At 43.6% G+C, this 15,040-nt stretch overlaps 1 protein-coding gene across 2 annotated transcripts in view; it reads right to left on the bottom strand.

Annotated features, from left to right (window-relative positions):
• STAT1 (signal transducer and activator of transcription 1) overlaps window positions 1-15,040 on the bottom strand; it is a 112,479-nt gene that overhangs the window by 79,610 nt on the left and 17,829 nt on the right. For both annotated transcript variants that reach the window (XM_040357140.1, XM_040357141.1), the window contains exon 2: window positions 13,648-13,776. In XM_040357140.1, the coding sequence (XP_040213074.1) occupies window positions 13,648-13,775 (128 nt within the window). In that variant the 5' untranslated portion in view covers window position 13,776. The remainder of the gene's footprint in view (window positions 1-13,647; window positions 13,777-15,040) is intronic.

Raw genomic sequence — 15,040 nt, 5'->3', positions numbered from 1 at the left:
GGAAAAATAACACAGCACAAGTGACAAGTGTGTAAAAAAATAAAAAAACAGAACATGGTTGGTGCCATATATGACAAGGTGGTACATATAACAAAGGGTTATTAACCTTTTTTTTTTTTTTTTTACTATGAGAGAACAAGAAATATAGCAAGAAATTATTCTGGCGGGAGAGTTGCCGCTCCCATACCCCACACACCCCAATGGGAACAAACTGTGCTCTGGGGCAAGAGGGGTGCATCCAGTCGCCATCACCCTATCGATCAACATAGCACCAAACTTAACGGGAAGAGTTAAACAGTAGGAATAAAACAATAAGGGTTAAGTAAGTATCAGCAGGTAAAAACTAAGATGATGTGTTGTTCTATGTACAGTAAAACCTTGGGTTGAGAGCGTTTTGCAAGACAAACATTTTTTAATTAATTTTGACTTGATATACAAGCGATGTTTTTATATACAAGTAGCGTCATGTCACAACTCGGTGAAAAAGAGAAGAGAGGCACCTCTAAGGCCTTGTACTCACGACCGGATCTGTGCACTGGAAACTGTCTGCCCGACAGTTTCCGGCGTACAAGGCTGATTTGTGTTTGGTTCCGCTGGCGTGTACACACCAGCGGACCAAATTACCGTCGTACCGGAACGCGTGCACGTAAACTACGTACGACGTCACTATAAAGGGGAAGACCAAACTTAATGGCGCCGCCCTCTGTTCCTCTTTTGCTAGTTACAGGTTTGCTCGTGTTAGTGAAGGTTTGGTTAGAGCTGATTCGCGCTTCTCGGTCTCCAGGCTTTGACAGCGTGTATTCACGGGTTCAGTGCGTGTGCTTGCGGTAACGTAGTTGTCATTCGGCTATAGGCTAGCAGGTTGTTTCTGCTTTAGCAGTTGCATCCTGTGCGCTCGTATCTGTTTGTCACGCGTTTGTCGCAGGTAGTGCTGGATTTGCGAGTGCTTTCTGTTTCAGTGTGTTCTTGACTGACCAGCCGGCCGGTTTGAAGCCATGATGGAGCAGCAGCGTCAATTTACGCGAGTTGGTGCTGTTTATGGGATGGCTGCTGGATATGTTCATTTTTCCAGTACTTTGGCCAGAAACAGGGGGCGGAGGCGTTTCTGGACCAAGAATTGGTTGCGCCAGCGTGACCAGTTCTCACATATGCCTCTGCTTAGGGAACTCCAGGAGAATAATCCTAATGACTTTAGGAATTTTCTCCGCATGACGGACCCCGTATTCAACAGTCTGCTGGAACTTCTGTCCCCCTATATCACGAGGCAGGACACTGTGATGCGCCAAGCCATCACGGCCGAGCAGAGGCTTATTGCCACGTTGCGGTACCTGGCGACTGGGAGGAGCCTGCAGGACCTCAAGTTCTCAACAGGCATCTCTCCGCAGGCGCTTGGGGTCATCATACCGGACACGTGTGCTGCCATCATCAAAGTTATGCATGAGGAGTATATTAAGGTAAGTTTCCTGGCTGTAATAATGTTGCTAACTAACTTAATTTTTAATTTCCCAGATATGCTGTGTGTTTAACTAACGTTCCCTTTTCTCCCTATGCATGTTGATATCAGCTTTACATGTTTTTTTCTTGGCCTACCTGCATATTTGTCCCTTACCCAATATTAACCTGTCCAGCATGCTATCCTAGGGACAAACCCATCTTGCCATTTTTTAAAACAGGACTTTTTGGTTTTTGTGTCCCCCCCCCCCTTCAAACTTTTATTGTCCCCATCAGAGGGCTGTGGAGTCTCTCAATGAAGTGGCCCTATATATTTCATTTCCCAAATTCTCCATGCAAAATTTTCTTATGCAATTTTAATACTTTGAAGTGTCACAAGGATGCTTGTAGGATGTTTTGATTCCAAAGTACTAAATCTCTTTTTTTGTTTGTCCCCACAGCTACCCTCCACACCACAGGAATGGCAGTCTGTGGCTTCCCAATTTGCCCAGCGGTGGGATTTTCCTAACTGCGGTGGAGCAATAGATGGGAAACACGTCCGCATTGTGCCCCCACCCCACTCGGGGTCCTACTATTATAATTACAAGGGTTATCATAGTATTGTGTTGATGGCGGTGGTGTCGGCACAGTATGAGTTTCTATATGTGGACGTGGGGAAGAACGGCCGGATGTCTGATGGGGGAGTGTTCGCACGGACTGATTTCTATGATCGTCTCCAAGCTGGTGGTCTGGCATTGCCACCAGATGAAGATAATGTGGAAGGACTTCCGTTTGTGTTCCTAGCGGACGAGGCTTTCGGGCTTGGTCCTCACCTCATGCGGCCTTTTCCCCAGAGGACCCTCACCTCAGAGAGGAGTGTGTTTAATTTTCGGTTGGCCAGGGCTCAGGGGGTAGTCGAGAATGCCTTTGGGATACTCACCAACCGGTTCCGCCTGTTCAGGACATCGATACATCTGGCGGAATATAAATTGGACACCGTTGTATTTGCCTGCTGCATTTTGCACAACTTTTTACGCAGGCACTCCCAGACGTACCTACCCGACATCGGTTCTGAGGCAAGACTACCCTCAGATCCCCTTCCCGGGCTGGACACTGGTCGCGCTGGCTTGGCCCCCCAATCAGCTCGTGAGGTACGCGACAAATATGTTGAGTACTTCATGGGTCGGGGGGCCATTGCTATGCCAGATCATATTTCTTTCTAATTCGGCCCCCAAAGAAAGGAATATTCTCTCAAATAAAAAATAATTAGACCATTGGACTTTATACAGTTGTTTGTCATTAATGCTTTTTCTCTTTTTATCTGTCTTCCTGGTTCTCTAACTAACTTTTTCAATTTTAATGCATAATTGATTTCTCCACTTTTAGTAAATGACCACATTTTGCACAGTATTCACTCATCTACAAACAGGGTATTGAGTCTAGAAATAAGAAGCAACTCCATTTGTACATTTTGAGGTCAAGTTTTTTAATTTTTGCTTGTTCATGACCCAAAAAATTTTTTGAAATTTTTTTCATTACTCCCTGCTTTTGTACTTAGGAGTCTACAAATTTTTTTTTTTTTTTTTTTTTTTTAAGGTAATTCAACCAAAAATATTATGCAGATTATACCTTTTTTAACAAGTTCACATTTTTGTTTATCAAATATAGTTAGATTTATTGTTTACATATATATATATATATAGAATATTCTTGGTGGGGTGTTTACCGCCTTAGTATTTTTTATTTTCTGCATATTTTTTATGCACAAAAACCAAATTTTTTTTAAGAATTTTGATTTTTTTTGGTGTGTTTTTCAATAAGAAAATGTGTTGTTAAGATTTAGGAGTCAAATCTCGACTTCACTAAATTCAGTGATTAGAGAGATTTATAATTCTATATATATATCTTTTTAATTTTTTGTCGGTGTTTATTCTTTATGGTCTAAACTTTATAGTATCCAAAAATGTTCAACATGGTCAAAAAGTAACAAAATACAATTATAAAAATATAAAAACTCACAACAGCAGTCAGTCATGGTGTGCTTTCACACTGGAACACGCCAAAATTTGAAGATACACACATTCAGTGCAAACTCGCCAAATGTCATTGGTTCAACAGACAAATGGCCACATGTGCTATCTGACATCATGGGTGATCAATGTCTGTGTTCTGTGGGAGCAAACCCTTCCTCTCAACTACTTGAGGATGGAGGAGGGGGTTGGACCCACAAAGCACAGACATTAGATATTCTGTGATGGCAGATAGCACATGTTGGCACACTGTGTGTGTATCTTCAAATTTTGGCGTATTCATTATTAAAACAGTAAAAATGTTTGTGGGGGCGGGGGATGGGCGGGGGGTGTTTCAGTCTTTGACACGGCCCATCATGTCAATAATATTTTTAAAATTAGATTCGATGACCATCATTCTTTGCCGCATATTGTCCATTTCCGTGCAGCATTCCAAAAGGACATTTGTTAAATTCTCTTCCATGACAACCATCCTTTCACGCATATTGTGCATTTCAGTGCTGCACTCCATTACCTGCTGAATAATTATAGCAGCACTTGCACGTGAAAATATTGGCACACCATCCTCCTCCCCTAAAAAAACAAAAAAAATGGTCATTTACAAAATTATTTTTCGATGAGGCCTATCTACATATGTTTTTTTTAATCAAGCTAGGGTGACACTGACCTGATGGGCTTCTCCTTTCAACCTCTTCGACATCTTCTATCACTCCTCCTTCTTCCACCACCTCACCATCATCTTCTATCACTCCTCCTTCTTCCACCACTTCCCCATCATCTTGGACTCCTCCTTCATCCATCAATCCACCTTCTTTCAATTCGCCAAATTGTTCTTCCGCCACTTGCCCTTCATCTGCTATAAATTCTAAGTCCAAAATTACTTCTTCCTCCTCTCTTCCTTCCTCCTTTCTTCCTTCCTCCTCTCCTTCCACATCCTCTTCTCCTTCCACATCCTCTTCTCCTCCACATCCTCTTCTCCTTCCACATCCTCTTCTCCTTCCACATCCTCTTCTCCTTCCACATCCTCTTCTCCTTCCACATCCTCCTCCTCCTCCACATGTTGAGATGGCAGATTTTGGCCTTGTCTGGCCCTCTCTGCCTCCTCCAAATGCTGGCGACTTCTTTCCCCTGAAATAAACAAAAAAAAATGTAGACTCATCAGCACACAGATATTGGAGAGCATAAATCGCACACATTGCTTAGAAGAGGCTTTCATTTAGTTACTTTTATCTTTCACCAAACCTACATTTTGGAATTACTTCTATGGCAAGCTCTGATCCTGCCCCTTTTTAGCAAAGTGACACACATGGATGTCCCCCCTAAACAGTATTTCTGGGAGACCCTACCAAAACCCATTTTTGATTTGGGGAGACACAGGTGCTCTGCATTGCAGATGTGAAAACATCTGCTTTATTACCACTGTTTTTAGAATGAATCCTGTTTGCCTTTCCCATTCTCATAATTTTATTTTCTAGAACTAGCTTTTACACAATGTTTACAAACAAAGTTTTTGGCCAGTGAGCCATGTCCAGGTGTGTTGTTCCTGGAATAACCGAGCCTTTCTGAGAAACTATGTGATGTTACGTTGTTTACTAAGAACACTATTTGTAAATATGTAGGTATTTATGTCATAAAAAATAAATGACAACATGTCTTTAAAATTACAAGCAGGCCAAGGAGGCAGATGGTGAAATATACATGGCAACACATTATTGCAGACAATCACCCACCCCCCCCCAACCCCAATATATATTTACTTACTTTTACGCAGAATTTTAAGTATTTTCTTCATCTGATGTGGCTCCCTCAATTTTAAGTCTGACCAGCGTTTCCTCAGCTGTTCCTTGGACCTGGTGATCCCAAACATCCTCTGCATTCTCCTCGCCACCTTGTCCATAATATGTGCCTTTCGGCGGTTAGGGGTCTTGTATGGCCCTAATTCACCATCATAGTCCTTCTTTCGCATGATGTAAACTAACTCCACCATTTCCTGGAACCGCATATTAGTGGCTTTGTATCTTCTTGGCCTTGATCGGGACGTCCCTGCCTCTGTCCCTTCACTTGTGGCATGAGAGCATCGTGCCCGCTCGTGTGACATCGCCATCTTTCCTTTCCCACAGAGATTATGGGCGTGGAAAAGATGAATTCTTACGCCATGGGCGGAGAAGAGGGCGGCGTTTAATACATACGCGGAGTGTAGAGAATGCAAACAACGTGTTTACGTCGGTTACGCAGAGAATCTTCGAGCGCATCCAGAACATACACAGTTAACGCCATATTTCCTAAAATCATTGATTAAGGGCCTAGCAAAGGTGACGAGGGCGGGGTTTAATAAATACGCGGAGTGTTTAAAAGGTGCACGCCGTGATTACGCATCTTACGCGGTAATTAGGCGAGCGTGAGAAACGAGGAGCGAGAGACAGGAAGGTAAGGAAATTAAAAATGGGATCAGCAGAGGCCTGGAAAATGTAGACACATGGGATGGGGGTTTGGGCTGTTGGTTGCACCCTTTTTAAGCTATTCTGTCTATGGGGTACCACAATGTTATTTTGGTATCCAAATGCTTTTGGACACCTCACAAAATAGAGATGTGAACAATGCTGTACCTCATTGACAAGTTTTTGAATGGTGTATTCAGATCAGGCAAAGTATTGTTCAAGTGTTGGTTGTACAGAGGTCATTAGGAAGTGTCTTTTATGTCATCCATTGTCAGGGGCATGAGATTTACACATGAAAGAGTGCCTAGATGAATACTGTCATTTGTAAGCATTGTTTATTTTTATATATTAAAAATATTTACTGCAATGTTAACAATGGCTCTGCATCTAGCAAATCAATGTTTGGTACAAGCAATGCGGCCGAGCTGCCAATCATTGTCTAAACAAGAGAGACTGTGTTTGTAATTAGATATAGGTAATAAATTTGAAGACACATATTATATCAAGGTCAACGCTGATCCTTTTGAATATTTATTTTTCTTTGGTTTATGTTTTTTGAATCTAGACTCAAAAAGAAATATAATTTTTCTAAAACTTAAATGGACCAACTACAAACCAAGGAAGCTATAGAGGCCTTACTCCAAAAATATCAGGAGACGCCCATCCTGTGGAATTCAAAACACGCATTATATTGCAATAAAGATGTACGAGCGGCAGCACTAGAAGAGCTAGCAAACTATATGCAAACTTGGGTGCCAGGATGCACTGCCAACATGGTGAAGGATAAACTTGCCAACCTCAGAAGCACATACAGGAGAGCATACAAAGCTAATAAAAGCAAAAAATCGGGAGCAGCAGCAAGACAAGCAAAGGAACCCAAACTGTGGTATTATAAACAGATGGCTTTTTTGCGGGACGAAATGGAAGGCAGGAAAACGATGTCGAGTCTTTCTTCCAACCTTTCCTCCATGCTACCTTCCAGCGGACCTTCCCCAGATGACCACAGCCCTGCAGAGTCGGAGGAAGAGGGCCTGGCTGACAGAGATGCAGATCTGCCACCCTTCGATGAGGAGGTATAGTAGTTTCCTCTATATTTCTGGCGTAAATAATTCTTGGTGGATTAATGATTTGATATTGTAAAAGAAAAGCCAAGCTGGGAAAAAGCAAAAAAAAAGGTGTACAGACAAATAGGTGTCAGAGATGACAACTGCAGGGGTCAGAAGTAGAGTGTATTCAAGTAATAATGAACAGAAAATACTAAACGAAAAACATGAAAATGAGTGTGGTTTTATTTTGCGAAATTGTAAAAAATGTCCTTTTTTTTCCACACAGGAAGAAGAGATCAGCCAGGAGGTGGCAGATCCTCAGGTGTCTGTCAGCCAGGAGGAGGCCGGGGTCAGTGGCAGCCAGGAGGAGGCCGGGGTCAGTGGCAGCCAGGAGGAGGCTGGGCCCAGTGGCCTGCAGCAGGTCCCCCCGGCCAGGAGAACCACCACCAGCCAGTCTTCTCCCCCCCAGGTGAGGCCATCAGGCCGAAGGAGGCAGTTGAGGCCTGTGGAGGAGGCAAGCCTCCGCATGATACAGGAGGCAAGCGCCATCATGAGGGCCCCCCTCAACCCCACAGAGGCCTTCAGTGCCTCATTGGCCCACGATTTAAATGAAGGGGAGGAGGACCAGAGAAGACTGGCAAAGGCCCTGATGAACCAGGTCCTTTGGTGGATGCAGAGGGGCCTGCTGACCCCAGAGACTGGGCTATGTGACCCGGCCCGGCTTGCGGAACACCATCCTCCTGCTGCCACATCGACCCCACCTGCAAGACCCCGTGTTAGATCCGCTGGAAGGCTGCCTGGAGGGAAGGCTGGAAAGAGGAGGAAACGTTGATTCTCTGCCTTCCATTTCCTTCCACATAAAGGACATCTTGTTTGGACTACCACAGTTTGGGTTCCTTTGTTTGTGTGCTGCTGCTTCATATTTTTGTGTTTGGCTCATGAGGCTTGGAAGTTTATCCTTCACCATGTTGGAAATGCAAGTTTGCATATAGTTTGCTATCTATTCTAGTGCTGCCGTTCTGTTTATTTTTTGTGATGACATTTGCCTGAATAAAAGGCTTTTTGCTTTCATTTGAAAACATGTCTATTGTTTGTTATACTGTGGGGATTATTAGGCAGCAAACCTTTAATAAATATACAATGGGTAATTTACAAAGGACACACTCCTTGGGGGGGGGGACATTTGGTGTGCCAACATGGTTTAATATTCTCAAATGAAACACAAAAAAAAAAAAAAAAAAAAAAAAAACCAAGAAAAAAACATGTTAAAAAAAAAAATTATAAATGGTGACATAACTAGAAACAACAAAAAATAAAAAAAAGATGCACATTCCTTTACAAAAATGACTACTATAAATTATGGAGGACCACCAACCAAAACACACGTCTGGCATAGAAAACATTATTAAAGGATTACATCACAAGCAAGAAATGTGACATTTCAGTATGGGACAACTCTATTGAAATTGCATCAGCAAGAGAACGGGGTTATTCTAGCAAGAGAAGAATTAAGAAAACGAGGCAAGAAAATGTGGTTTAGTGCGCCTTTTTAAGACATTGTTCTCTTGCTAGAATAAATGGTTTCTAATGACGAATGTGCCATATCCCAAACAAACGCGAGTTTTACCTGAACGAGCGCTCCCGTCTCCTCATTTGGACTGAGCATGCGCGGGGTTTTTGTACGCTGCTTTTGTGTACAGACGACCGAACATGTCTGACGGACACGATTCCAGCAGACTGTTTTAAAGCAAGACCAGGAAACAGTTGTTCGTTGGAAAACGGTCTGGCCGACGATTGTTTGCTGGAATCCTGTCCGTTACTGCCTACACACGAACGAACATGTCCGCTGAAACTGGTCCGCGGACCAGTTTCAGCAGACATGTTTGGTCGTGAGTACGGGGCCTAAGTGTAGCAATATGGTTACATTTAATGAAGGTACAACATTTAGCAGCATATTGCTACACTTAGAGGCCCCTCTCTTCTCTTATATACTCTGTAGCTCCTGCTGGATTTTGATTCTAGTCCCCTTGTGAAGGCTTCAATGTGTGGATGGACATTTTATGGTTAGACAACCTATCACATTGCTATAATCTTTTTATATGGACTATAAACTGAAGTAACTAAACTAAAAAAACGAAATTTGCTTTGATATACAAGTGCTTTGGATTAGAAGCATGTTTCTGGAACGAATTATGCTCGCAAACCAAGGTTTTACTGTATGAGATTGACTAATGGGATTTGTTGCCGAAGCACATGCCTTACAAATTTGCATTATTTTGAGAGTACCAAATTTGACCAGGGAAGCCAAAGATTATTCTCAAATTCTCAGTCTCAAATCTGCCTTGTAAAGATGCGAATCTTACTTCATAGTTGTAATTTAATTTATCAGTCAATAAAAGGTACAGAGTGTGACTTTCATAATTTTGTGGCCAGGAAAACATGGGCTATCACTGTTCTGAGGATATGCTGGATATCTTCCATGCCAATGCTCAAGATCGCCAGGCTTGGCGATAAAGCTGCGCCAAACCCTTCAATTTCCGAGATTAAATTAAAGGGACACTAAAGGTTCCCATTTTTTTTTTTTTGTAATAACAAACATTTCATACTTACCTCCACTGTGCAGCTCGTTTTGCACAGTGGAGGCCCCGATCCTGGTCTTCTGGGGTCCCTCGGCGGCTGTCTCGGCTCCTCCCTGCATCAGCTAACCCCCTTCATGGGAAGCTCTCTCCCAAGGGGGTTAGCTTGCGGGCGCGCTCCCTTGATACAGCCGCTAACTGTATCACTCAGCCCCGTCCCCTGGTGCGCCGCGTCATTAATTTGATTGACAGAAGCAGGAGCCAATGGCTGCGCTGCTATCAATCAACCAATGAATGAGCCGAGAAGCCAGCGTGTTTACGGCGCAGGACTTTTGAGGGGTCAGGTAAGTAAACGGGGGGCTGGGGGGTCGCTAATCCTCGGATGTTTTTTCACCTTAATGCATAGAAGTACCTTTACAACCCCTTTAAAGACTTTTGGCCAAAGCTTGGAAAATTTGCTACTGGACCAGAAGATGTGATATAATTTGCAGATTTGTCCGCATTGTCTCCCGCATTGTGGAGAGGTGTTGGGATGGAATTTGGAAAATGCGGAAAGGTATTTAGTACCAGCGTAGCATAATTTTATGAGTTGCTGCATAGTTTGTAGATGGATCTTTCTGCCATTGGACTGCCTAGAATGATAACTCGAGCTCTCTTTCCCCAGCTTAAAATGAAGGAGATTTGGAGAATGTTGTTATTTTTATTGATGGTAGCATAGAATAGAGAAATACCTCCCTTTGGGCTAGTACTGGGTCTGAGAAATCAAGCTATCTTCACAGGTACTTTACAATTGATATCGGGAAGTTTATGTAGTAGAGATGCTATGCGGCAGTAGTTGAATTGTTCAGTTTGTGGAAGAGCATATTCTACACACAAAGTGGGAAAAGTTTTTAAAGAGCCGTCTCGAAAAAGATCTGAGACGTTGGAGATACCCTGTTGGGTCCAATGTGATAATGACAAGGCAGGGGTAAGGTTAGATAATGCTGCCAGAGGGATGGGGATGTAGACTGATGCCTCGTACACACGACCGGTTTTCGTGACGAGAAAACTGCCATTTTTTAGATTGGTCGGGAAAACCGCTCATGTGTATGCTCCATAGCAGTTTTCCTGATGAGAAAACTGCCCGCAAAAAAATTAGAACCTGCTCTATTTTTCCCGTCGTGTTTCCCGTCGCGAAAACCGCTCGTGAGTATGCTGTTTCAAGGAGAAGAAAACGTGCATGCTCAGAATCAAGTATGAGACAGGAGCTCTCGTTCTGGTAAAACTAGCGTTCGTAATGGAGATAGCACATTCGTCACGCTGTACTGGACTGAAAAGCACAAGTGCAAATCGTCTCTCACCAAACTTTAAGGCCCCTTTCACACTGAGGAGTTTTTCAGGTGGTTTAAAAATAGCGCCTGAAAAACTCCTGCCCCAGCATTCTCAATGTGATAGCCCGAGGGCTTTCACACTGAGGCGATGCGCTGGCGGGAGAGAAAAAAATCTCCTGCAAGCAGCATCTTTGGAGCGGTGAGAGGGGCGGTATGTATACCGCTCCTTCCCATTGAAAACAATGGGACACCGCGGTAATACTGCCGGCAATCTGCAGAGGCGCATTGCCGGCGGTATTCACCCTTTTTCGGCCACTAGCGGGGGTTAATGCCACACCGCTAGCGGCCGAATTCGGCGGCAATTCCGGCAATTTTTAGCGGCGCTATACCGCCACTGCACGTCCTGCCCCAGTGTAAAGCCCCATACACACTATCAGTTTTCCTGCTGGTTTTCTCTTCAGGTTTACCAAAACCATGTAGTACAAGGACCTGCCTGATTGCATTCAAATTGAAACGCTTAAGGTTTGACCTCATATTAGATGGTTTTGGTAAACCTGAAGAGAAAACCATCAGGAAAGCTGATAGCGTGTATGGGGCTTAAAAGGGGCCTTACTAACACGAGGATCAGCAAAAGCAGCCCAAAGGGAGGCGCCATTTGAATGGAACGTCCCCTTTATAGTGCCGTTGTATGTGTTGGACGTCACCGTGCTTTGGTCAAGCGTTTTTTTGACTGAACGTGTGTATGCAAGGCAGGCTTAGGAGGAATCATGTCGGGAAAAACATCAGGTTTTGGCATGACAAAAAAAAACGGTTGTGTGTACAGGGCATGATTCTTCAAGTGTGGTGAAGTATTTCCATGCTTTTTAGGTAGCTCGAACCGTGGGAGGAAGCGTTTTAGGTCATTTTGGCAAGAGTTGGTTTACATGTAGGTATGATAGCAGGTCTCCATGGGGTGTCGCTGTCTTTTGTAAATCACACCACAGAGAACTATGTGGATATGTAAATCATTGTTTGTTCTGTGCTAAGATGGCAGTAGTAATCATAAAGATCTGGATGTCCCATCTCATGTGCTGCTCTGGATTTCGTTTGTTTACTCAAAGTGTGCTCTTCTACCTTCCCATAGATATGAGTTCACCATAGATTGTAACGTAGTGAAAATTCATACGTTTCTTGTAAGGTCTTTCTGATGATTCTGTCTATCCCAATATCTAAAATGTGTGACTTTGGCCCATTCACCAATTTTTTCTAATATCTTTAGCCACTTCCTGGTTCCCAGACCCAGGCAAATAATGTCATACATCCCAGGAGTCAGGAGGGGCTTTCTCAGCTAAGCACACCCTCCTGCCTGAATGCCTGAGCTAAGGGCAGATGGATTCCAAGAAGTAAATGCTACATGGATCACATGCCCTTATTCAAGATGTTCACAGACAGAAATGCTAGTGGGGTGTTTTCTCAGCAAAATAAAGCATTGAGACATTGATGGATGGGGGAGTTTGCTTTGAATATTAAAAATTTATTAAATAGCACTTTTTGGTTTGTGATGCTCAGATGCAGTGTAAATCCATTTACTGCTATAAAACAAGAACATGCTGTGACATTATATTGTAACTAAACTATGCATTTTAAAGCAGAGGTCCGGCGTTAAATTTAATTTTTTTTAAAAAGTCAGCAGCTACACACACTGTAGCTGCTGACTTTTAATAAGGACACTTACCTGTCCAGGGTGCCCGCAATGTCGGCAGCCGAAGCCGAGCAATCGCAATTCCTGAGGGAATCAGGAAGTGAAGCGTTGCGGCTTCACTGCCCGGTTCCCTACTGCACATGCGCGAGTCGCGCAGCGCTATGTGAATGGGCAGATGTCTCCAGGGACACACACAAGGTCCCAGAAGACACCGCTCCCCATTTCCCATGAGGCAGCACGAGGAGGAGAAGAAAGAAGAAGACCCATCGCAGACAAGGAAGTGGCAGATTAGGACGATTTGCCTAGTAACAGCCACTTCTGGTAAGTATAAAAAAAAAAAATATCTAACTTTTTTGTAGCCTTTTTGGCTATTCTTTTTTTGGGTGGACCTTCGCTTTTAGCGGTGGTAAATTATGACTTTTACTTTGAAATACTATTACTTTGAAATAAAAAATCCCCTGCAAGACAATGGCATAATGTGCTAGTATGCATTGCATATTAGCATATTATGAAATACTTACCTCAGAACGAAGCCCTCCAGCGGTGCACTGTCATCGCTGACAGGGCTTCCATCCTCCCCCGGTCTTCCTTCCAGGTTCACTGTCTCCAGTCCTTTGAATGGTTGAGCTGCAACATTGTCATTCCCACGCATGATAACATAAAACAGATATTTTTTTGTATACACTTGGGGTTGAGTGGTGGTAAAAACTGACAGTTGTACATATGCAGCAGCCACAATGCTTTGCACTAAAAATTATACCACAGGTTGCTTTTGGGAGTAGTCAGTGGAGCCGTGCTGCAACTACCCTACAAATGCATGTAATGCATGCTGTTGCAGAGTGGTACTGCAGCTTTTCAAGGGTTAAAACAGGTGACATATGGCCTCTGTCAAATGCCTCGGAAAAACTTTCCACTGCGGATTGCTTTTCAGAGGAGCTGCAATGACAGAGGCAAGTGCAAACAAGCCTTAACTTAGCTCTGCATGGATATAAATAAACAGATGTTTAAAAGCTTGTAGTTGGCAAGGTTTTACACCCTTCTGGCCTCTACCACAAAACCTGCCATGCCCCCCCCCCCCCGAACCCCCAAATGTATAATTTGAAATAATGTACTAATACAACATATAAACACTTACCAGTCTTGTCCTTCTAGCCATTGAGCCAGATACTGCCTTATCTCCATGGGAAAGCTGTCATCATATAACTGATGGACTTGTTCCAAGAATTTGGAATCGATTTGCTGTAAGTCGTACCACTGCGCCATCCTGAATAACAACATGGAATCAGATCAGTCAATTGCTTAATTCAACCTAAGACTGGCCTTCATATAATTGGCTTTAAACTGACTTTGAGCCTACATCCACACCTAAGCGTCACGTTTTCAACGTTTTTTTTTTTTTTTCAAGCATTTTTTGGAGTGGAATTGCAAATTTTTGCAGGTTTCAGTTGGTGCTTTTCACCTAAAAGGTGTGGAGTACCAATGAAAAGGCAGCGGAGAGCTGCTGATTGAGCAGAAAACACACAAAAAAGCTTCAGAAAACGCAAAAAAAAAGCTCATGTCACGCTTTTTAGGCGTTTCCATTGAAGTCTATGAGGAAAAAATGTGTAATTCTGCCTGAAAAGTAGCTCATGTACTTTTTGGAGTGACCGGCGTTTTGCTACAAGTGAAAAGAATGCTAAAATGTGAACAAGGACTATTGAAAACTATAGGTTTTTGCTTGTTGAGTGTTTTTGAGTTTCGAGCTACAGGCTGAAAAGGGCTCCATTCAACCCGAGCAGAGTGACTTTCCAGTGTTTTTATTTGAGAGTCTTTGAAAGTGTATTACAAGCGTTTGGCCCCTTTCACACGGTGGGACCGTTCAGGTCAGCCTGTCAGTTTTGACGGCGGACCTGAACGGCTGCTATGCAGTCCTATGGAGCGTCGGATGTCAGCGGAGACATATCCGCTGACATCCGACCCGATCCGCCAAAATCAGACGGATGGAGATACTTCCCCATCCGTCCATGGCGGATCGGATCGGGTGAGATCTGATGAAAACAGACATGCTGTCCGTTTTCATCAGATCTCTCCATAGGAGACAGTGGCGCTGCACAAGCCCCTCCCCGCTCAGTGAGCAGAGAGGGACTTGTCATCCGCCGGCTCAGCGAAGATCTGCGGAGAGATCTCCAGCTGAGCCGGCAGGTTCTGGCGGACTCTGTAGCGACGGAGTCCGCCTTGTGTGGAAGAGGGCTTTTACAGCTTCATGGATTTTTGTTTAGCAAATAGAAAGCGATACGGGGAAGAAAGCTGCTGTTTGAGCAGAAAACATCGCACATTTTTAGGTGTTCCTATTGAAGTCTACAGGGCCAAAAACACGTGTAATCTGCCAAGAAAGAAGCTCAGTACCCTGATGATCAGTGCAGCGCCATCAGCGCCAATCACTGCAGCTTATCAGTGCTGCTTACACCACAGATTGATTGTTTCGCTTATGCTTGACAGAAAAAATATTGCAATCTAACTAAACAATCTTTAGATCAACCAACACTTGT

The sequence above is a fragment of the Rana temporaria genome, chromosome 6, assembly GCF_905171775.1.
Source record: "Rana temporaria chromosome 6, aRanTem1.1, whole genome shotgun sequence".
NCBI lineage: Eukaryota > Metazoa > Chordata > Amphibia > Anura > Ranidae > Rana > Rana temporaria.
The sequence above is the reverse complement of the archived record's forward strand: the minus strand, read 5'-3'. Positions and strand labels throughout refer to the sequence as shown.